This window comes from Panthera uncia, chromosome C2 (genome assembly GCF_023721935.1).
Source record: "Panthera uncia isolate 11264 chromosome C2, Puncia_PCG_1.0, whole genome shotgun sequence".
NCBI lineage: Eukaryota > Metazoa > Chordata > Mammalia > Carnivora > Felidae > Panthera > Panthera uncia.
The window spans coordinates 46,686,492-46,710,296 of record NC_064810.1 but is presented as its reverse complement, the minus strand read 5'-3'; the positions used below and the strand labels follow the sequence as shown (position 1 = coordinate 46,710,296).

The 23,805-nt window shown below is 37.1% G+C and overlaps 2 protein-coding genes across 5 annotated transcripts in view; one reads left to right on the top strand and one right to left on the bottom strand.

Annotated features, from left to right (window-relative positions):
• CMSS1 (cms1 ribosomal small subunit homolog) overlaps positions 1-23,805 on the bottom strand; it is a 380,113-nt gene that overhangs the window by 331,541 nt on the left and 24,767 nt on the right. The gene's annotated exons all lie outside the window — the stretch shown is intronic.
• The window catches only part of FILIP1L (filamin A interacting protein 1 like), a 115,925-nt gene that overhangs the window by 73,283 nt on the left and 18,837 nt on the right, over positions 1-23,805 (top strand). For 2 of the 4 annotated variants that reach the window (XM_049629339.1, XM_049629338.1), the window contains one exon: positions 17,461-21,070. In XM_049629339.1, the coding sequence (XP_049485296.1) occupies positions 17,576-20,257 (2,682 nt within the window). In that variant the 5' untranslated portion in view covers positions 17,461-17,575 and the 3' untranslated portion in view covers positions 20,258-21,070. Of the gene's footprint in view, positions 1-7,168; positions 7,495-17,460; positions 21,071-23,805 lie in introns of those variants that run through there. The other 2 variants (XR_007457482.1, XM_049629340.1) reach the window with 2 other exon arrangements.

Below are 23,805 nucleotides of genomic sequence, written 5' to 3'. Positions count from 1 at the left end.
AATAATCTAACTTCTCTGAGCCTCAGTTGCTTTTTTGTGAAATGAGGACACTACTTGCCTCCAATGACTGTTTCCAGGACTAGCAATGGTACATGGCATATAATAATTGCTTAGTAAATGTTAACTGTTATTCACAGACTATAGAGGGAAGGAACGAACTACTTATCATGTGTCTACTGCTTACAGTTACACCCTTAATCCTTAACATAGTACTTAAGTAGAATAACATAGTTCAAAAGTAGAATAGGTGTTTGTTCAAATATTTATTGAATACCAATTAAGTACCAAGCTAAAAATACAGCATGGAATAAAACTGGCCAGTAATTGACCATTCAGTAAATAAAATACACACACACACCCCTACCCACTCGCATTAAGTTTATGTTCTAGTAGGAAAGACAATGATCAAATAAGTAAAATACAGTATACCAGATGGTACTATGACATGAGGGGATGAGGGGCTCCCTGGGAAGGGAACCAGTACGAAAGACACAGACCCTGTTGTGGTCAGAGAAAAACATATGTATATTAAAAGGTAAACTGTGAGTGTTTAGCTTTAGGAAGGTGGTATGGCTGGCAGAATGAGCAAAGGTAGAAGGAATCAGGGAGTCAAGGGGGTGGGGGTGGAGAGTATAGAAATGAACAAATGAACACTAAAAACATGGGATGGGAGAAAGAGGAAATTCTTTTGAGGTCAGTACTCTGGGCTTTCTAGCATGTACTCTGGTTAAGTGGGAAGAACACACACTTGGCAGTCAGTGAATTTTTATTCTGGTTCGGTTATTTGTGCTGTTTGGTAATTATTTAACCTGTCTATATTTTAGTTTTTTTGATTCTTACCCTTATCTATAAAATGGAAATAATACCTCATAACATTGTTACAAGGATTAAATTAGATCAAGTGGCAAAGAGTAGACCTTCAATATGCTTGTCTCTTTCTATAAGCTAAATCCTGCACTGGATCATAGCTGGGAACTGGAGTCTGTTCCAGATCCAGGGTTACTGTAACAGTGGCTTTGAATGTTATTTAATCTGCCTGGGCTTCAGTTTCTCAAGTAAGAAATTGCAGATGCTACATGCAGACATTTTAAAGACAGTTATACAATAATCATGGTGCTGTTATAAAAATTATAATCAAATAATATTACTATTACAACTTATCTTAAAATTGTCTTTTATGTAAAATTTATCTTAAAAGTTTTAAAAGAGCAAAAGTATATGCTCCCTCTATATTGATTAAAAAAGTCCTACAAATTTTAATTTCTTTAGCATGAAGTTGTAAAGATTTCATTTAGCAGTCATGCTGATTTTTATTCCTTTTTCCTACCCCTGCTTGGAAAGATCTCCAAGACAATGTTTAACTGCAAAAATCAAGGTGACAGATGAACAGTTACAGTAAGCTATATTTTACATAAAGAAGGGAGATAATAAGAATCTTTATTTGTATTTGCCTCCTTACTCATTAAGACATTCTAGAAGTGTATATGTGAAATAATATGTACAGTGGTTACTGGTTCGGAAAGGAGAATGGGTAGATGAAGGATGAGGCGGAAGAAAGACACTCACAGTTTACCTTTTAATATACATATTTTTAAACATGTATTATATATTTAGGAGTGCTAATCGCTCTAGCCACAGATGAGGGCTAAGTCAGGAGGAGCCTGACCGGGGACACCCAGGAACCTGGTACCTGAGGGAGCCCCCGTCCATCAAAGCACATCAATGACATTTGATTGCCTTTTCTGCTTTTTCTACTTTGTAACATCCTTTGCTTTTCAAATAAAGATGTCATCAATCCGCGCCCCCCCCCAAAAAAAAGGAATGCTAATCTACAATCCAAAACTGACTTGCTTGAAGAGTTAAAATTGAGCAAAATAATTACAAAATTAATTATACAACAATATGAAAACCTCAAATGACCGGTTTCTCAGACAATGTGGGTATTCTTCAACCTGTTACTTTATATTTTTTTCTGAAGTGCTCAGTGAAAAACATTCTAAAACATCCTCAGTAGTCTTCTCCATATTTTTCACTGGGGAAACCACACGTGGCAGTAAGCAGCATATACAGAAAAAGACTGTTCCCTCCAGGTCTACACCAAATCAGTCAGCCCATGCTGCCTCTGAATACCCAAGTAGACAAGTCTAAGAGCATCTGATCCCAGCAAAGAAAATACATGTTCACACTTAAGGAATGAAGAATAGGGGTAAGATGAGCAGATCATTGGAGAGGCTTTGGGAAGGTCACTATTAGCATCCATTGTGATATGCTGGCATTTCACTGAATAATGCACATTCACAACATTATTCTTTTCCAGAAAGGGAGAAGAGCTGTGGTATAGATCTATAAATCAAAGAGAAATGGAAAATAATGGCTAATCCCAAATACAGTGGAGCAGCAGATAATGAAAAAGAGCTATGAATATTAGAGACAACTAACACAAAGAGATCTAATAGAAGTTTTCCAAAAAATTACCTATGCCCTAAAATGGTGGTTCTCCCTAAAGATGATTTTTGTCCCCAGGGTTTTTGCAATGTTGGGAGATAGTTTGGTTGTGACACCGGAATTGGGGGTTACTGGGTTACTTCTGGCATTCACTAGGAAGAGGCCAGGGATGCTGCTAAACATCCTACAATGCACAGGACAGTCCCAAAACAAAGAATTATTCAGCACCAAACGTCAATGGTGTCAAGGCTGAGAATCTCTGGCCTAAAATGACAATCAACATGGCTAACCATGTGCACGGCTGAAAAGATGCATGAATGGCCTGAAACAGTAAACAGATTATGTAATCATATCTTTCCTTCTAGTGTTCACTCTGACTCTGTCTCATAGGTGACCCCTACTTTAGGCCAGCCCATTGTGGCTGAGGTGCTCTTCTGTGTTGCTTCACCTTCAGTTTCCCACTTCTAATAGTAATTGATACGTCCTGTGCCAGGTAATAAATATGTTAGGAGCTTTAATGTGGATTGTTTGGCCTAATCCTTAGAACAGCCCTATTATAAGGGAGTCGCCAGTATTATCCCCATTCTACAAATGAAGACAGTGAGACCCATAGAGGTTAAAACTGCTCACTCGGTCACACTAGGTAGAAGTGGGGAAGCCATGACTCAGCTCTGAAAATTGATATCCAGGATCTGAATTTCTCCCCTAGCACTACCCTACCTCCTATAGTGTTTTATTGCCTTTTTTCCATTGGTGCTGCAGTGAGTGTACTTACATCCTGTCTGTTTATCCTGCCTGCCCCTTGCCACTCATATGCCTGCAGTGTTTTCTGCCATCTACTGCTGAGTCAGTATGGGATGGGCAGTAGGGAGAACATCAGCCCTTTCCCTAAGAAGGCTACCTTGGGGCAAATGGATAAGATACAGAAGAACACAAATCCACAAATTACAGAGTACAAAATCAACTAGAGAAAGGAGGAGGAAGGAATGGAAAGAATGATAAACTATTAAAGTGCTGGGAACCTGGGGACAAGCCCATTACCACCACCATCACCAACTCAAAGACAGCTCCGCATGCTCTGTCCCAAGGCAAGGCGCTCTCAGGAATGAATACAGGAGCACACACATCTCTCTGACAATCCAAGACATCACATGCTGGGTAGCTTTCTGAATGCTTCTCCCTAGAGAGAGACAAGGCAGTAAGGGAAAGAAAGGCATCATAACTGTGATTGGCCCAAGTAGACCTTAAAAAATCAGGGAGATGTCCACCTAAAACTCCCAGTCAGCCAAGGACCTGAAGCCTCAATCTGATGAAAGACAGGCTAGGGTTTTTTTGTTTTGTTTTGTTTTTGGCATAGTAGCATTCAAAAAGAAAGTCTGGAAAAGAGAAAATGTTAAAATGTTCATATGAAAGATCTTTTTCAAGTAATTAAAAACCTCATTCAGAGTGTGTGAGAGGCTAAAAACACAAAAGAGTAGGCTCTTTAGCAAAGCAGTGTATTCGCAGTAATTTTTTTTAAACTCCTCCTTTGTAGCTATAATATATTCAAAACAAGCCAAAAAAAAAAAAAAAACCCATCTGAGTAAATGGGGAAAAAAATCTATTTGAGTAGATATTTTTTAACATGAATAATTAAAATGGGGGATGGAGAGGCATACGCTTAGTGGTAATGAACATCCATCATCCTATGGTTCTTTCTAGAAAGCTCCTTAACTGACTATAGCACTGAAGAGATAACACATAATTCAAGCTTTAAGTAATTATCCTAGATTTACATGTACTATTCTTATTGTCACTTCTGTATCAGTTCCTGTTTCCTTTCCTAGGCCTTTTCCAGTTTCCACTTAGCCCTTTGATCAGTAATGGAGAGTCTCTTCTAGCCCAGATTCCATGGTCTTATAATGAGAATATTCTCCTTGTAGCCTTACTCCCCAAACTCTGTGCCTGTGAGCTCTCAGAGTGGTCTTTTTCTGGTTCTAAAACCACACTTTTCAGCAGTTTTTCTTCCCAGGAGACCCTTAGTCTCAGTCAGTTTGTTTTCTTTTTTCCATTCAGTTGTTTTGTTTTGCTTTTAAGAAAGAGATTTGCCCCAACCCCTGTCCCTCTGTTCAGTTTGAGGGTTTTTATAGGCTCCTGTAAGGATCCTATTTTTATGCTAAAAGTTTCCAAGCTCCTTAAGATTAATAGGTCATTGACTATTTGCGTATCTTATAATTTCACTTCCCCTAATCCCTGGGGACCCAAACAAAATTGTTCAGATAATGAAAAGTCCTAACTCAAGGTGCCCCATTTTTATAATATATTCCTTCTGACACCAACCAAAACCTCCTCTGTCACTTCATGCCCCAATTCTTGTTTCACAGTGAAGGAAAAGTAGTAACTCAGCTTGCCGGATATGGACCCATTTATGGTGTGTCTAAATGATCTCAGTGATGATGACAGGATCTTCAATAACAAGGACATAAAGCAGACACAGATGTACACTCATATTCAGCTAGCAGATGCCAAAAAAAGCGTTACTGTTCTTCTAGATCTTGCTGACCAAGTCAAATGAATTGAGCATTACATTATGACTATGGTATGCTGTAGCTGTAATTTTAAAAAACCTTTGACTTGTGAGAGAAATAAAAGGAAGCAGCACACATTGAATAAAAAAGACTGGTCATAGCTATTTTTATGAGTGCTCCTAAAAATCAGACTAAACAGTGAAAAGTCCCATTGAATAAGGGAGTAGAGCAAAAAAACACTAATTACAGGCCTGATCATCAAGAACTATCTCAAACTAAGGAAACTTTCCAAAAATTGCTTGTAATTACTCTGCAAACTGCTTAGAGTTCTGTGGTTATTTAACTATGAATGTAGCTGCTATCAATGCAGTGCAACAATTAGAATTATATATTAGATAAGAATTGCTAAAAGATATGGTGGAATATAATAACCACACTATCAAAGTCTAGCCATGGGAAGAGATATGAAAATGAATAAAGCAGTGTAATGTGTGTAGTTTCTGCTTAGTGATTAACATTTTAAATCAGGAAGAAAAAGTAATGTATTAACTAGCTCTGGAAGAATAAAAGTAAATGTAGAAATTGAGGCCCTTCAAAATGAAGTTTCACACTTAGAATGAGAGATATAATATTTCATGTATCTTAAGAACAAACAATTTGGTATGATCGCACTATGTACTTGTTGATGGGAAACTATTATAAGTTATGATCAGAGCTATGCAAGTATATAGGCTGGTTTTGACAGAAAAAGGTAAACTGACAAATAACAAGCACAGTATCTTGTACATGGTAGGTGTTCACTGTAACTGCTTCAAAAAAATATGAAATGAATCAAATGTCAGCTGATATGCACAGCACTGTGGATGGATGCATTTTAAAAATGAGGCAGCTTTGTTATTTCCATGACCTTATTTCAAATTATGGTTTCAAATAAAACACAGTGTCTAATGGAGACAGTTTTGTCATTTAGGATTTTTCTGAGAACTGGAAGACAGGTATTAAAGGCAGAGAATCTTCCACCTTTCTGAGATAGGGAACAAAAAACTAGTTTTATTAATGATGGAAACACTGGAGCAGTGACTAGGTCAGTGGATGAAGCTGCTTTGGATGAAGGAAAGGGCTCACTCAGTGATAGCGTGCAGAAGGTGACAGCCCAAACTAGAGGCTTTTTCAGAGAAGGACATATTTGTCATTTATGCTTCAGACTGTCTATCCTTGAGAGAAGTGGTTCTCAAACTGTAGTCCCTTTCAAGAGCTCTGCAAGTTCAAAGTTATTTTCATAGTAACACTATCTTTTTCACTCTCATTCTCTTAAAACTATACATGGAGTTTTCCAGAGGCTACATGAGGTGTTGTGATGTCACTGCTCTGACAAAGCCAGACATTGGAATTTGCAGAAACAGGAAACAATGCAAATCTTCCCACTTACTTTTTTGGTTTGAAAAAGTTATTTTTCATACAATGTGTTGATATACAATGGCTTATTATTTTTAATAAATACATAAACATTTAAAAATTTTTGTCTTGAGTTTCTAATATGGTAAATACTGATAGATATAAATATAATAAAAAGCTCTTTAGAATCCTCAATAATTTTTAAGAGTATAAATGAGTCATCAGACCAAAAAGTTTGAGAATCCATGCTCTAGAATCTTTACTGAATTGCATTGGAACTATCTGCTCATTCTTTCCCAAAAGCCTACGGATGCTTTGAGAACAGGAACACTCCCCCTGTTCATCTCAGTATAGCCCCAGTACTAAGTAATTCTTTTGTTGTTTGCAAATTAAATGAACAAGTCTTGCCATATTCATAACAACAAAAACTTAGATTCAGGATCCATATAATAGATACAATGGAGTAGGTGTCTCCTAAAAATGACAGATGAGAAGGTAAGCTGACTCTGAAGTTCCCTACATACAGATTGATTTCTACAGCTAAGAGAAACAACACAGTGCCATTAATGGTTTGTGGAATTGGTTTTACTGCTTGATAATTACCCTACATTTATTTATATGGGCTAGGTGTCAAATAAAGTGGAAAAAAATCTGGAAAAGTAGAAACATAATTGATGTATTAGGGTGGTCAGATTATAGATGAATATTCCTTTTCAATTTCATTTGCTGTTGATTAATGTTACTTGTGTAATGAACATATTTGTCCAATAGAGCTCTGGACTGTAAGGAAAAAAATAAAAGAATCACTCCTTTGTTTGCAGAGATGAAATAACCAAAAGAGACTAAGGGCCTAGGATGTGGACATTTACCACCAATCTCCCTTCTCAAACAAGCAAGCACATATAATTTAATGCAGGAATCTGAAGAAGGAAAAAGAAATATTGCAACAGTCTTGATTCTTTCAAAAATCCAACAATGTACTTGGAGAACACCAATGGGAAAGCCATTTACACCTCATTTTTTAAAAATACTTAAAACTGTGTACATAGTAAACATGAGAGCATCTTCTTTTAAAGCTGAATAAAATTATTCAGGTCAGTGCTACGGTATTTTCCACAGGAAGGCATATTTGTTCATTCCTTCAAAAAACATTCATTTTGGTAAACAAATAAAACATTTGATACTCTCCACATGTAAGGGTATGTAGTAGACATATTTGTAGAAGAAACAAATGAGTCAGACATGTGCCCGATTCTTAAGAAGCTTGTATTTTAGTGGGGTTGATTGTAATGCACGTAAATAAGACATAATAAAAAGTGGTGAAAATTATGAATTACTATGGGTATGACTGGCATTAGAACATTTAGACAAACCATCTGTTTCATATGTGTTATATGATGAATATTACTAACTGTCTCACAAAGAGGAGATAAAATATAGTCACACATGTGTGCTGACATATGTATGTGTAAATAAAAACTAAAAAGACCCTCTGAATGTATAATTTGTAGTAAAGAACCAGCTTCATGGTTAGTACCAAAAAACATTCAAGATGACAGATGTGATATTTTTGAAAAAACAAGGAACTAGTATTGCACATAATAGTGATAAACCACAGTAAGTTACAACAATTCTAAGCCATAATAGAAACTCTAAAGAAAAAGCTGTAACAAGACACTGCTTTAAGCCAGTTTGGATTTAACTACCTCAGTTTGTATCCATGAAACCAGCTTCCACAACCTGTTTTTATTGGACAGGATTCAGTGTATAATCCTATAATCCTGTGCTATCAGTACTTGAACATGAATATGAGTACTCTCCAAGATGGCAGTCTTCAGACTGGGGTACACATACCCCTGAGGGTACACAAAAACTTTCCAGAGTTATAAGCATGGAAAACATTAAAGGAGTCAATGTCTACATCCGCAATCCACACACATATGCTTTCTAAAACCGATCTACCAGAAAAAGGGCTTGCACTGAGTTCTCCAGCAATCCTTTCAAAACAGTCTTCTAATTTAACAAAATTTTACCAAATGCATCTTCCTGGGCTGGAAAATTCTCTGGGACACAGAACAAAGGTACAACTATAGAAAGACACCCGAGAGAGTCCTATGAGCGCAGAGCAGCAAGAACTTCAGAACCACTGGCGGAAGCAGTGCTTGTGTCTTCATCTAGGAACAACTCGGGGCAAGCTGCTATGCCTCATCTCTTTTAGAAGTAAAATGGTTGCCAAAGAGATGGATATTTACACATTTACCTAAGTTGAAAAATGAAGTCAGACTTTCCTTGAATGTCTGATTTGGGTGACTGGTTTGCCAATGGGGACTTTTAGATTATATGGCAAATGTTAATATATATCGTTTGCGGTTATTTAAACCTTGAGTAAGAATTTTTGGATGGCGGCTTTAAAATGTGTGAAGAGGTACTTAGTTTTTAAAAATCCTTTTATTTTTTTTTATTTTTTTTAAGTTTATTTATTTATTTAGAGAAAGACAGAGACAGTGCGAGTGGGAGAGGGGCACAGAGAGAGGGAGAAAGAGAGTCCCAAGCAAGCTCTGCACTGCCAGCACAGAGTCCAATGCAAGGCTCGAACCCATGCAGCTGTGAGACCATGACCTGAGCTAAAACCAAGACTCAGACACTTAACTGACTGAGCCACCCAGGTGCCCCTGTTTTTGTTTTTGTTTTTTTAAGTTTATTCATTTTGAGAGAATGCAGAAGCAGGGGAGGGTCACAGAGCGAGGAGAGAGAGAGAATCCCAACCAGGCTCCGCACTGCACTGTCAGCACAGAGCCCAGCATGGGGCTTGATCTCACGAACCACAAGATCATGACCTGAGCTGGAATCAAGACTCAGACACTTAACTGACTGAGCCACCCAGGTGCTCCTAAAAATCCTTTTCGAACTATTAGATTATTGGATTAGAAAGATGAACTAGGAAATAATCCCATTTATAATAGCAAGAAAATGAATAAAATACTTAGAAATAAATTTAACCAAGGAAGATCTACACAGTGAAAACTGTGAAACACTAATGAAATAAACTGAGGAAGACACAAATAAATGGAAAGATATTCAATGTTCAGATTGTAACAATTAATATTACTTTTCAAAACAACCTATAAATTCAATGTGATCCCTATCAAAATCCTAATGGCATTTTTCATAGAAATACAAAAAGCAGTCCTAAAATGTATATGTAAGCACAAAAACCCCTGACTATCCAAAACAGTCTTGAGAAAGAACACAGCTGGGGGGGGCATCATGATCCTTGATTTCACACTATATTACAAAGCTGTAGTAGTCAAAACAGTATGGTATTTGCATAAAAAACAGACACATAGACCAGTGGAAGAAAAAAGAGAGCCCAGCGGGGGGTGGGTGGGGTGGACATCCTAATATGTCCAATTAATTTTCAACAAAGGAGCCAAGAATATACAGTAGGAAAGGATGGTCTCTTCAGTAAATGGTTCTGGGAAAACTGAATATACACATGAAAAAGAATAAACTGGATCACTATTTTACACACAAAAATCAACTGGGAATGGATTAAAGATTTGAACATAAGACCTGAAACTACAAAACTCCTAGAAGAAAATATAGGGGCTAAGCTCCTCAGTATTTGTCTTAACAATGTCTTTTTGGGTTTTATGTCAATAGCAAAGGAGCTGAAAGACCTGTACTCCAAAATTATGTAACATTAATGAAAGAAATAGAAGATGATACAAAAAATGGAAAGATATTTCATGCTTATGGATTAGAAGAACAAATATTGTTAAAATGTCCATACTACCCAAAGCAATCTACAGATTTAATGCAATACCTATCAAACAACATTTTTCACAGAACTAGAACAAATAATACTAAAATTTGTATGGAACCACAAAAGGCCCTGAAAAGCCAAAGCAGTCTTGAGAAAGAACAATAGAGCTGGAGGTATCACAATCCCAGATTCCAAGATATACTGCAAACCTGTAGTAATCAAAACAGTATGATACAGACACAAAAATAGACATGCAGATCAGTGGAACAGAATAGACCAGAAATAAACCCAGGCTTATATGGTCAATTAATCTGTGACAAAAGAAGCAACAATATACAATGGGGGAAAGACAGTTTCTTCAATAAATGGTGCTAGGAAAACTGGATGGCTACATGCAAAAGAATGAAACTGGACTGCTTTCTTATACCATACACAAAAATAAACAAAATGGATTAAAGACCTAAATGTAAGCCATGAAACCATAAAACTCCTAGAAGAAAACATAGGCAGTAATTTCTTTGACATCAGCCATGAAACATTTTTCTAGATAGTCTCCACAGGCAAGGGAAACAAAAGCAAAAATAAACAATGAAACTCCATCAAACTGAAAACCTTTTTTCTACATAGCAAGGAAACTATCAACAAAATGAAAAGGTAATCTATGGGATGGGAGAAGAGACTTGCAAATGATATATACATTCAATAAGGGGTTAATATCCAAAATATATAAGGAACTCCTAAAACTCAATAGCAAAAAACAAAACAAAACAAAACAAAAAAAACAAAAAAACCCCCAAAAAACAAAAAAACAAATAAATTATAAAATGGACAAGGAACCTGAATAGACATTTTTCCAAAGAAGACATACATAGGGGCGTCTGGTTGGCTCAGTCACTTAAGCATCTGACTTCGGCTCAGGTCATGATCTCCACAGTTTGTGGGTTCAAGCCCCACATTGGGCGCTGTGCTCACAGCTCAGAGCCTGAAGCCTGCTTTGGATTCCATATGTCCCTCTCTCTCTGTCCCTCCCTCTCTGTCCCTCCCCTGCTTGTGCTCTGTCTCTTTCTCTCTTAAAAATAAAAAATAAACATTAAAAATATCTTCAAACAAACAAAAACAAAGAAGACACACATATGGCTAACGGGTACATGAAAAAGGTACTTGATATTGCTAGTCATCAGGAAAATGAAATGCAAAGGAAAACCACAATGAAATCTCACACCTGTTAGGATGTCTACTATCAAAAAGAGAAGCGATAACAAATGCTAGCAAACATATGAAGAAAAGGGAAACTCCTGTACACTGTTGGTGAGAATGTAAACGGGTTCAGTCACTATGCAACATAATATAGAGGTTCTTCAGAAAATTTTTTAAAAACTACCACATGATCTAGCAATCCCATTTCTGAGTGTATGCCCAAAGGTAATGAAATCACTATCTTGAAGAGATATCTGAACTCTCATGTTCACTGCAGCGTTATTCACAATAGTTAAGGTATGGAAATAACCTACGTGTCTGACAACAGATGAACAGATAAAGAAAATGTGATGTGATATATGTGATGGAATATTATTCAGCCTTAAAAAAGAAGGAAATCCTGGTGTTTGCAAAAACATAGATGAACCTGGAGGGCATTACAGTAAATGAAATAAGCCAGACCATTTATATGTGGAGTCTTAAAAAAATAAAAAGTTGAATTTTATAAACAGAAAGTAGAGTGGAGACTGCTAGGGGTTGGGAGTGGAAGGTGGGAGCAAGAAACAGGAAGTAAAAGGGTACAAATTTTTAGTTATAAAGATGAAATAAGGTCTGTGGATCTAATATACACCATGGTGACTACAGTTGATAATACTGTATATTTGCTAATAAGCAAGTAGAACTTCAGCATTCTCACACACACAAAAGGTGAATATGTGAGGTGATGGACATGTTAACTTGGTGGGAGTCCTTTCACAATGTATATATACCAAATCATCAGGTCATATAGTTTATATATCTTACAGTTTTATTTGTTAATTATGCCTCAAAACAAGCTGAAAAAAGGTAGATGATACTTGCTAAGGGAAGTGCTATGACTATTCTTTATATGAACAAACTAGTTGTACATAATAAAAAATTATTTTAGGAGACAGAAGAGTAAACATTTAAAAACCACTGCTCTATGAGATATGAACTAAAAAGAATACAAGCACAATGACAAAGAGAATTTTTCCTTAGGTTAATAGTTTCTCCAACACACAGAATTTTTTTGGGAAAGACACTGTGGAGCAGGTTGAGGTAATAAGTCTGTGTTCTTTGTTGGAGAGGCAATGTGATACTGGGCTTTGCACCTTCCTGACCTATCTCAGCTTAAATTTTCATTGCTGTAAAACAGAGATAATAATCCCAAACCCTATAAGCTTACCATGAGAATTAGAACCAACACATGCATAGACTTATTTCAGTGCTTGGCAGAACCTCATTGGCACTAAATAAAGAATGGTAGCTACTATACAGTCTCCTGTTTTTTAAGTCTTTGGGCTGGGTGAGGAGAATCACAAATTGGAACTGAAATTATTTACTGCCTTCTTTAGGTGAAAACTGAGCTACTGAACCACCATCTATGATATGTATATTGAGTCATTTTTTCTAGTAGTTTGGATGATATTCAGCGATTTTAGTCATGGTCTCCTACCTGGTGTTCTCTGTGAAAAAAATGGATGGCCTTGTAGGTCAGGAATACAGGCAATGTTCACAGATTGGGGTATGATCGATAAAAAACAACTGGCTGAGTTAATATTCATCAGAGTACCATTTTTGCAAAACATCTAACGTGTAAATAGTAAAGCCTTCCTACCCATAGTCAATCCTGGCATCACCTGGGAGCTTCATATAATGCAAAATTTGAGGCCTATCCCCATCTACTAAATGGGAAGCTGCAATTTAACAAAATTCTTAGGTGATTCACATGCATCTTAAACTATGACAAGCACTGGTAAAGAACAGGCCATTTGCAGGGAAGATATAATCACCAGGTATATATATATCTCAGGTGGGAACTTTCTGTTGCACCTGCTTAATTAAAGCTGAGTAAGGTGGAATGATGGAGAATCTAACTCTAATGACAGACTGACATATATAAATGTCCATAAGGACACACATTCACTGATAACTGGTTCTCATCTAGGGGTGATTTTGTGCCCTGCACCCCCCACCCTGCCAGGAGACATTGGGCAAATAATGTCTAGAGATATTTTTTGTTGTCACAACTGGGAAGGGCTGCTACTGGCATCTAGCGAGGCAAGCCACAGATGCTGCTAAACATCTTACAATGCACAGCACAGCCCCCCACAACAAAGAATCATTTGGCTCAAAATGCCAATAGTTCTGAGGTTAGAGAAACCCTAGCATAGATTATACAAACATCCCTGCATACAGGTGTCTTAATTGGAACTATTCATGAAAAAAGGAGCAATAATTTGACTACACAGCTCTGAGGGTGTGAATTTTGTATCTGGGCATTCTGCATCACAAAGTCTGTGCTGCTTTCAACACTGTGAGTACCCTGGTTAAAAGCTCTCAGAATCATTTATCTGCTTTTGCCAGCAAACCCAGAGTCAGTGATAATCTGTATCAGCATATAAAGTCAGTCAGCATCAATGCCTAAAACCCATTATGAAGCAAAGAAAAATAATGGAAATAGAAAATTAAGGTACTATTTCATTTCAAACCCAATCCAACTGAAGAAGAAAGCAGGCTCAACTTTCTTGAGGACCCTCAACTCCACACCTTCCTTAACCCAAAGACACTAACAGTCTATACCTTCATTTTCAAACATCCACAATCCCTTGTCTGCAATTTTAAAAATATAAGAACACTTTTTTTTTTCCTAATTTGTGGCAGAATTTCTTATCTGAACTCCTCTGGCAGCAAAGCCTGAAGAGATGTAAGGCTATTTATTATCTCAGTTATCGCATGGTTCACCACAGAAGTATTAGGAGGTGGTGCCACAGGCTTGGTGGGAGCTGTTCTATATGACAGATGTTCTTTAGTGCCTTTCTAAAATTTGAAAAACTACAACTTCGAAAATATTTGGCTTCAAAAGTTTTGGATATGTAATTGTAGACCTCAAATGACTAAACTACAGTCAATAGCAAATATCTGCTAAAAGTTTTCATATATATTTGAAAGAAAAAAGATACACACACACACACACACACACACACACACACACACACAACCTGCATTAGTAATTAGCAGTACAAAAATTAGCTTTCTTATTTAGGGCACTGTGTACAACCAGCCGGACTTGCAGCTTCAAATCCTATAAGGACTCGCTAACTTTGCACAGAAACATCTTTCTTCAAGTCCATAAACTAACCTCAATCTCAACCTTCAAATACTTCTGGATATACGACAAGAAATAGTGAATGATTTAGGGTAAGCCCTTTCACTCTACCAAAAGTGCTAATTCCAATTCAGTAGTATAATCAACCTCTCTCAATCTCTCAATCTCTCTCTCTCTCTTTCACACACACACACACACACACACACACACACACACACACAATGTGCAATAGCAGTACTGGCACCCAACTGGCTCTGAGAAGGTTCCATCAGGGCCTCTCTTCTATCCTCAATTCTCACTGGTTGCTGGCCCTACGCTCCTGCCTGAGTTGATGGTTGGGGGTATAATTCCTTCTGCATATAAACTCCTATTTCTCTCCCTGACAGGTCTTACCTGACCAGCCTGTTGACTGTCTTATATGTGCTCATGGGATTGGCCGAGGGAAATAGCAGGTTGTTAGGAAACAAGTAGTAAGGAATTACTGAAAGCAAATGTATTCAAATTATCAGTTTTATGTGCCTACCTTGTAAGGGGAGGCTTGGGAACAGAAGGGGATGCCAATTGATTTCCAGAAAGCACGAAAAAGATACATGACCTTGCAACCATGATGAAAAAGATGCATCATGCTTACTGTCAAAAACAATGAACACAGTGGAAACAATTTAAATTTCTTCAAAATCTTTTTTTTGCCAGTTACAGCTCTGCCAAGATTCACTAATCACCAGTTTTAATGCTTTTTTCACTGCACTGCAAAATAATCTTCCCTCTTTTATATACTAAGAAAATACATGCCCTTCTCATGAAAATTATATCACACATGGTATTATTTAATATGTTAAAACAAATCCTGAAAAGTTTTTTTTGTGAAACTATTCTTTAATAAAACTCTAAGAACTGTGATGTAAAGAGGGGAAAATACTTCACTGCAATTATGCTCAGAGCATTGTTAAATATGATTCTAATGCTAAGGATGGGAGGAAGAAGTGCTTTGCCAAAGTTTCTGTAACTATTTCACCACCAAAGCAGTTTGCCCATGGACTTTACTACCGGGTTGTGAAGTACCATGACCATTCAGGAAGGAGACGCCATGTTTCTCAGGTTCCCAGGTGTCTCAAATAGAGAGTGGGAAAGGGCGAGAAGCCATGGGCAAGCCTCCTTGCCAAGACTGTGGATGAAATCATCATCAACTCCACCCCAGCATCCAGCTCAGCTTCTTCAGAATTTCACAGGCTACAGCCCTCGAGCCAGCCTCCTGTTAGGTTCTCAAAACAGAAAAAATAAAAGTGGATCCTCCCCACAAAACAGTTGGGAATCCTTACATTATACAATTACTTTAAACATGTTCTTCTTGTGTAGTTTAATTAAAGAGTAGATTAGGATCTTAAGAAAGACTTTTCCACAAAGACTCTTCCAAATTAATTTCCTTTTAAAATGTCCTTTCAAACCCTTAAACAGCTTTAAAAAAGAAAGTTTTATGGCAAGGATTAAAGACCTGCATTGGATAATTAACTCATTCTTAACAGAAAAGATATAGTAAATTATGAACTCTTTATGCTTGATCAGAAAACAAATATTTATAACTTTTCATCCACGACAAGTCCTTTAGTTCAATTCTTCAGGGATTCCATTCTGTATTAGCTTCTGTATAACAATACTGCAAAGCTGTAATGACATCCTCTATAATCAGCCCATTCCCAATGTAATTAAGAGTGCCACAAATTTAAAACTGTGACCTCACTGCTGAGGAGAAAGGTGTGTGGAAGAGATAATTTATATTGCATGTAAAATGACATCCTGTTATGCCAACAAATTTAAAAAGTAAAAGAAAAAAGTAACATTATAATAGTCATCATTTAAGAGGGAGTTATTATGTTCCTGATTGTAGAGTTTTTCCTCCGTCATTTCTACCATCTGACTCTAATTGATAAACTCTTTCCTATCACACTGTATGTTCTTCCCACGTTACAAAAATTCTAAACCCCTTCAGATGCCTCTCAATTCCCCTCATTCAACTACCAGCCACTATGGGGATAAAGATATATATGAAGTGGGTGATTCCTGGCAAAATGTCATGCTAGTGTAAACCAAGTTTTAATTGGCAGAGAGGTCCATCAGTGAAGCACATAACTTCTAGGCAATGTGAATAAAATTTTATCTCAATTTTATCTCTCTTTATCAAGAAATTGAACACCAAATATAATGTATACATACTATAATGGTTCAAGCAAACCATTTTATCAATATAACAATAACCACATTAATAAAAAAGAACATCAATAACACTACCAAATGCTTATTATTATGCACCAGCACTATGAGACTCTTAGATGAATTATCTCATTAAATTTTCACAAATGGCTGCTGAGATAATACAATTATTGCCTCCATTTTCCAGATGGGGAAACTGATGATCAAGGATGCTAAATAACAGCTCAGGTTAATTAGCTGGTAGAGGAGGGCCAATATTGAAGCCAGGTCAACTTGAACCTCAAACTTGTATCTATTTTTACAGCTTTCAGGCTAGACGGTCTACTAGTTCTGTTCCACAAGCTAGCTAGCTATGTATGTATGTATGTATGTTTATTTTGAGAGAGAGAGAGAGAGAGAGAGAGAGAGAGAGAGAGGAGTTCCCAAGCAGTCTCTGCACTGTCAGCACAGAGCCCCATGCAGGCTCATGAACCGTGAGATCATGACGTAAGCCGAAGTCTGATGCTTAAGTGACTGAGCCACCCAGGTGCTCCATACACGCAATTTAAACCAACTATTTTTGCCTTTACTCTTCCACCAAGGCTCCTGGTGAGCTACAACTGTTACCAATCAGCAAGGGGGTGGGGGCAAACCACCTTGTAAAAGCAAAACAGAGCTGTTTATCAAGATTCTCCTTGCCATTCAAGTACAGGAATTCCTTTCCATATTCTGTATAGCTGATAAATCTTTCTAAATTACATAAATGTTTAGTCACAGCTGGGAAGTTGCTGAAGTACCAATCACAAAACAGAACGCACTCTTGTATTTTGCAGATTAAAGAAGCTAATTGACCAAGAAACTGAGTCCCAGGAGAAGAAGGAGCAAGAAAAGGAAAAGAAGGTCACCGCCCTGAAAGTGGAGCTAACCAAACTGAAGTCTTTTGCTTTGATGGTGGTGGACGAACAACAAAGGCTGACGGCACAGCTTGCCCTTCAAAGACAGAAAATCCAAGACCTAACCACAAGTGCGAAGGAAACACATGCTAAACTAGCCCTCACTGAAACCAGAGTTCAGGAAGAAGAGCAGAAGGCGACCAGACTAGAGAAAGAACTGCAAACACAAACCACAAGGTTTCACCAGAACCAAGAAACAATTATGGCAAAGCTCACCAATGAGGACAGCCAAAATCGCCAGCTTCGACAAAAATTGGCAGCACTCAGCCGGCAAATTGATGAATTAGAGGAGACAAACAGGTCTTTACGAAAAGCAGAAGAGGAGCTACAAGATATAAAAGAAAAAATCAACAAGGGAGAATATGGAAACTGTGGTATCATGGCTGAGGTAGAGGAGCTCAGAAAACGTGTGCTAGAAATGGAAGGGAAGGATGAAGAACTCATAAAAATGGAGGAGCAGTGCAGAGATCTCAATAAGAGGCTTGAAAAGGAAACATCACAGAGTAAAGACTTTAAACTTGAGGTTGAAAAACTCAATAAAAGGATTATGGCTTTGGAAAGATTAGAAGATGCCTTCAACAAGAGCAAACAAGAATGTTATTCCCTGAAATGCAATTTAGAAAAAGAAAGGATGACCACAAAGCAGTTGTCACAAGAACTGGAGAGTTTAAAAGTAAGGATCAAAGAGCTAGAAGTCATTGAAAGTCGGCTGGAAAAGACAGAATTTACCCTAAAAGAGGACTTAACTAAATTGAAAACGTTAACTGTGATGCTGGTAGATGAAAGAAAAACAATGAGTGAAAAATTAAAGCAAACTGAAGATAAGTTGCAAGCTGCTTCTTCTCAGCTTCAAATGGAGCAAAATAAAGTGACGACGGTTACCGAGAAGTTAATTGAGGAAACAAAAAGGGCACTAAAGTCCAAAACTGACGTGGAAGAAAAAATGTACAGTGTCACCAAGGAGAGAGATGATCTAAAAAACAAACTGAAAGCAGAAGAAGAGAAAGGAAATGATCTCCTGTCCAAAGTTAATATGTTGAAAAATAGGCTTCAATCATTGGAAGCAATTGAGAAAGATTTCCTAAAAAACAAATTAAATCAAGATTCTAGTAAGTCCACCACAGCATTACACCAAGAAAACAATAAGATTAAAGAGCTCTCTCAAGAAGTGGAAAGACTGAGACTGAAGTTAAAGGATATGAAAGCCATTGAGGATGACCTTATGAAAACAGAAGATGAGTACGAGACTCTAGAACGTAGGTATGCTACTGAACGAGATAAAGCTCAATTTTTATCTGAAGAGCTGGAACGAGTTAAAATGGAACTTGACAAGTACAAGTTAGCAGAAAAGACAGAGTCCAGCCATGAACAATGGCTTTTCAAAAGGCTTCAAGAAGAAGAAGCTAAATCGGGACACCTCTCAAGAGAAGTAGATGCATTGAAAGAGAAAATTCATGAATACATGGCAACTGAGGACCTGATATGTCATCTCCAGGGAGATCATTCAGTTCTGCAAAAGAAACTCCATCAACAAGAAAACAGGAACAGAGATTTAGGAAGAGAGATTGAAAACCTCACTAAAGAGTTAGAGAGGTATCGGCATTTCAGTAAGAGCCTCCGGCCTAGCCTCAATGGAAGAATCATCTCTGACCCGCAAGTATTTTCTAAAGAAGTTCAGACAGAAGTAGTAGACAATGAGCCACCCGATTACAAGAGTCTCATTCCTCTGGAACGAGCAGTCATCAATGGTCAGTTATATGAGGAGAATGAGGACCAGGATGAGGACCCTAATGATGAGGAATCAGTGCTGTCCTTCAAATGCAATTCATCTACCCCCTGTCCTGTTAACAGGAAACTATGGATTCCTTGGATGAAATCTAAGGAGGGCCATCCTCAGAATGGAAAAATACAAACTAAACCCAATGGCAACTTCATGCAACCTGGAGATCTAGTCCTAAGCCACACACCTGGGCAGCCACTTCATATAAAGGTTACTCCAGACCATGTCCAAAACACAGCCACTCTTGAAATCACAAGTCCAACCACAGAGAGTCCTCATTCTTACACAAGCACTGCAGTGATTCCAAACTGTGGCACCCCAAAGCAAAGGATAACCATCCTCCAAAATGCCTCCATAACACCGGTGAAATCCAAAACTTCTGCTGAAGGCCTCATGAACTTAGAGCAAAGCATGTCCCCAATTACCATGGCAACCTTTGCCAGAGCACAGACCCCAGAGTCTTGTGGTTCTATAACTCCAGAAAGGACAATGTCACCTATTCAGGTTTTGGCCGTGACTGGTTCAGCAGGCTCTCCTGAGCAGGGACGTTCCCCAGAGCCGATAGAAATCAGTGCCAAGCATGCAATTTTCAGAGTCTCTCCTGACCGGCAGTCATCATGGCAGTTTCAACGTTCAAACAGCAACAGTTCAAGTGTGATAACTACTGAGGATAATAAAATCCACATTCACTTAGGAAGTCCTTACATGCAAGCTGTGGCCAGCCCCGTGAGACCTGCCAGCCCTTCAACACCACCACAGGATAACCGAACTCAAGGCTTAACTAATGGGGCACTAAACAAAACAAGCAATAAAGTCACCAGCAGTATTACTATCACACCAACAGCCACAACTCTTCCTCGACAATCACAAATTACAGTAAGTAATATATATAACTGACGACTCTCACCCTCATCCAGTCCATAGTGATATTATTGCAAGGAACTCAGTCCTTTTTAATTATCCCTCCACATCCCCCAAAAGACTGACTGAACTTGTACTTTGGGAAGGTTTGTGCATGAACTATCCAAGAGTATCTGAAACTAACTAAGTGTTGCCTGCATAGTCCTATCAAGTGTGCACTTACTGTATATCTTTTCATTTACATACCTGTATGGAAAATATTTACTCTGCACTTGTATAAATACATCTTTATGTATTTCATTTTCCATAACTCACATTAATTTGACTGCAACTTGTCTTGATGAAATACTTTAACATTTTAAAGCAGTAAATAATTTGTTATTTTTACCATTGCTTGCTGATTTTTTTTTTTTTTTTGGTCATTTTGTGTTATATTTTTGCATGTATAGTATTTTATTTTCTGTTCAAAAGGTTTATTCATTCTTCCTTAAAAACAAACAGCACCTACTTCCCATTTACAGTCAACTTCTGAACACATGTTATTAGAGGAAGAGGAAGTGGTTCAAATAAATAAAGTTTATGTCTCTTTCATTGAAAAGTGAACTATAAGATCTCTCAGGAGCAAACTTAACTTCCTTCTTGAGATGTATCTCAATATCCATGATGACCAGTAAAGTGCTTAGCACATATTAAGAACTTGATAAATGTTTACTGACAGTAAGTGAATTATATAATATTAATTTGCTTTTATAAGCACATATGAGCTGATAGTGAAAGTAAAAAAGCTTTGAAATGTGATAGAAAACCAGAAAAAGCACATTGGAAAATACAAGTTACCTTGACAATCAAGAGTTGACTGTATTTCTTCTACATATGAAAACCCCCATAAAACATATATATATATATATATATATATATATATATATATATATATATATATATTTGCATCCACATCTGAAATCAGCCACTATGATATATACTCTTGAACACTGCTTCAAAGCAAAAGTGTCATTCTTGTCCTTCTTTCCCATCCCATCTTTTCCCATCTTTCTGTTCCTAAAATAGTTTGGATTATTTAAGATATGTGCTTCCTACCTTGTCTGTAAGTCAGCTATACTCAGAAGCTTACAATGTAATTGCATTTCTCCCCAACCTCTAAACAAGCAAATAAAAGCCAAAGACAGCTACAAACACAAGTTATAGAAAAGGCATATTTTTAAAAAAATCATACATTATGTTAGTTAAGGAAAGTTTCCTCTATGATTATTGTTATGCCATTCACAAGGTAAGTGAGAAAAACTCAGCCAAAGCATCCTAAGAATTCTGATACCTACCTTATAGGACTCTTTGAGCATGTTCTGTATTTCCATAGTAGAGAACAACAGTTTTCAGAGGAATGTTTTAAATTATAAATCTGGTCTCTATGTCACATTCCAAAAAAAAAAAAAAAAATGTTTCAGACAAGGTAGCTCGTTACCATTTTCCCTTTTCCAACCTCATAACGGTCTAATTTACTTTGGTCAATTTTATTGCCAGTTACTGATTTTAAACACAATCCATTTAGACACCCAGGCAAACTGTGAAGTTCTTTAGAAGTAAAAGAAATCTTCCATGATTATCAACCGTTTCCCTGCAAAATCAATTTCATGATAGCAAAGCGAGGATTTGTTGACAGAAACACTTCCATGGTGATGAACTGCAACACCAATGCTGTGGGCTTGCATCATCATTAAATAAATTTGGATGAAAGCTGAGACTGGTGATGAATGAGAAAGCTTCTGTTTAAACACATTTATCTTGGGAATCGGCAGTGACCCAACTATATTACAAAATACATGATGGTCTAAATGGTTTTCAAAACTACTTTTATTTTTAAGTCACCTTGGGCTAGAACTTTAGAAGGAATGACATACTTAATTTTACATCTTTCAAAGTAGACATTGATAATCCTGCTGCATAAGATGTTTTTCTAGATAATAATCAAGAGAGGGTACATGTAACATTTTGGAGGGTGACAAAAACTAGGAAGAATTAAAGAACAAAGTCTTTGCAGTACTTCCCAACCTTTGTCAGATAATGGCACAAAAAGAAAATATGCTTCCGCAGCACTGGATACAATGGAGAGGTAGAAATGAGCAACCTATAGGTTCCTGTTGGCTGCCCTAAGTGCTGAGGGGAAAGATCCATTTCTGGCACACCTATAACTAACAGAGTTTGACAACTCTGGGCTATTCAATAGTTCATCCATTTGGTAAGGATTCAATTTCTTATGTGAGCCAGAACAATTCTCTACAATAATGTTAACACCACAGGATCTGTGCTTCATGATTATAATGAACAAATTCTCATTTCATCACATGCTCTACATATTAACTATTAATAGGCATCTGAAATGTAACATTACCAGAAGTTTACTGGACCTCAAGGAACCGAACTTCTCTTAGAGGTTCCTCTACTGGGAGGATTATTTTAGTATAATAATTCATATCAGCATCAAAATTTAGAAATACTGTCATACTCATAACATATATAGATTATTAAAAGTGTTACTAATTAAAATTTATGGTAAAGACAGCATCATTTCTGATAGAAAACATCTTCCTTTTTCCATAAAATCTCACATTTAAAAAAAGCATCTTCCCATTCATACGTTCTAGATCTTTTGTCCTTAATTTCAAAATTAAATTTTTCTATCCATGTGTATGTTTGCAAGGTTACAGAACTTTCTTTTTAACTCATATATACTCACAGAAGAACCTTGAAAAGTAGGAGAAAGGAAGTGACATTGGAAAATCTTCATATGAAATATGTGAGAGTGAAGGTTTGTATTCTTAGAATAGGTCCATGGGAATCTCACAGAAGATAGTTTTTATAAACATCTGATAAAATCATATCTTCCTTTCATTTCATTTCATCTAAAGTCCCAGCTTCAGAACCAATTTTCATTTTACTCAGTACCTCCAATTCTTTAACCTTTTAAGCTGCAGCATCCTATCATAGATTTAAAAGACTTCACCATATTCTTCTGTCCTTTTAAGAACAGTGGCAAAACTTTCCTTTAGGATGCCTCCGTTCTCTGGGGGCACTGGCAAAAATAAAATCATCACCCTTACTAGGACAATGTGCATCACTGTAACTGGATCTTTACATATAAAGGAAGATCTCTCTATATATGTTCAAGATGATGAAAGGATTACATAAATCTACTCAAGAGGTCTCTGCAATTACATCTCACATTGCCAAGACATCAGGCATAGGTCTTCATGACACTCAAAGGATAAAATTAGGTTGCATTGTAAGACGGTCATAAAGGGGATATTTCATTAAAAATTATTAGGCTTGAAGCCTAAGGATTTGATGATCTTTATTGACTGAGGTAGAACTCCAGACAAAAGCATGGTTTTGGTAGCTTCTTTGATTCTGAACCTTTATAAAGTGAGTTTCTTTTGAAACTTGTTTGACAAAGGCAAGAAAAGATCTTTAACAACATTCTAGTTCACCTATACCTGGTTTCTATTATTGTTTTTTCGCCAAAAATCATTTTGCTTTGTAATCCTAAGAGAAAACATAATCAGGCAAAAATG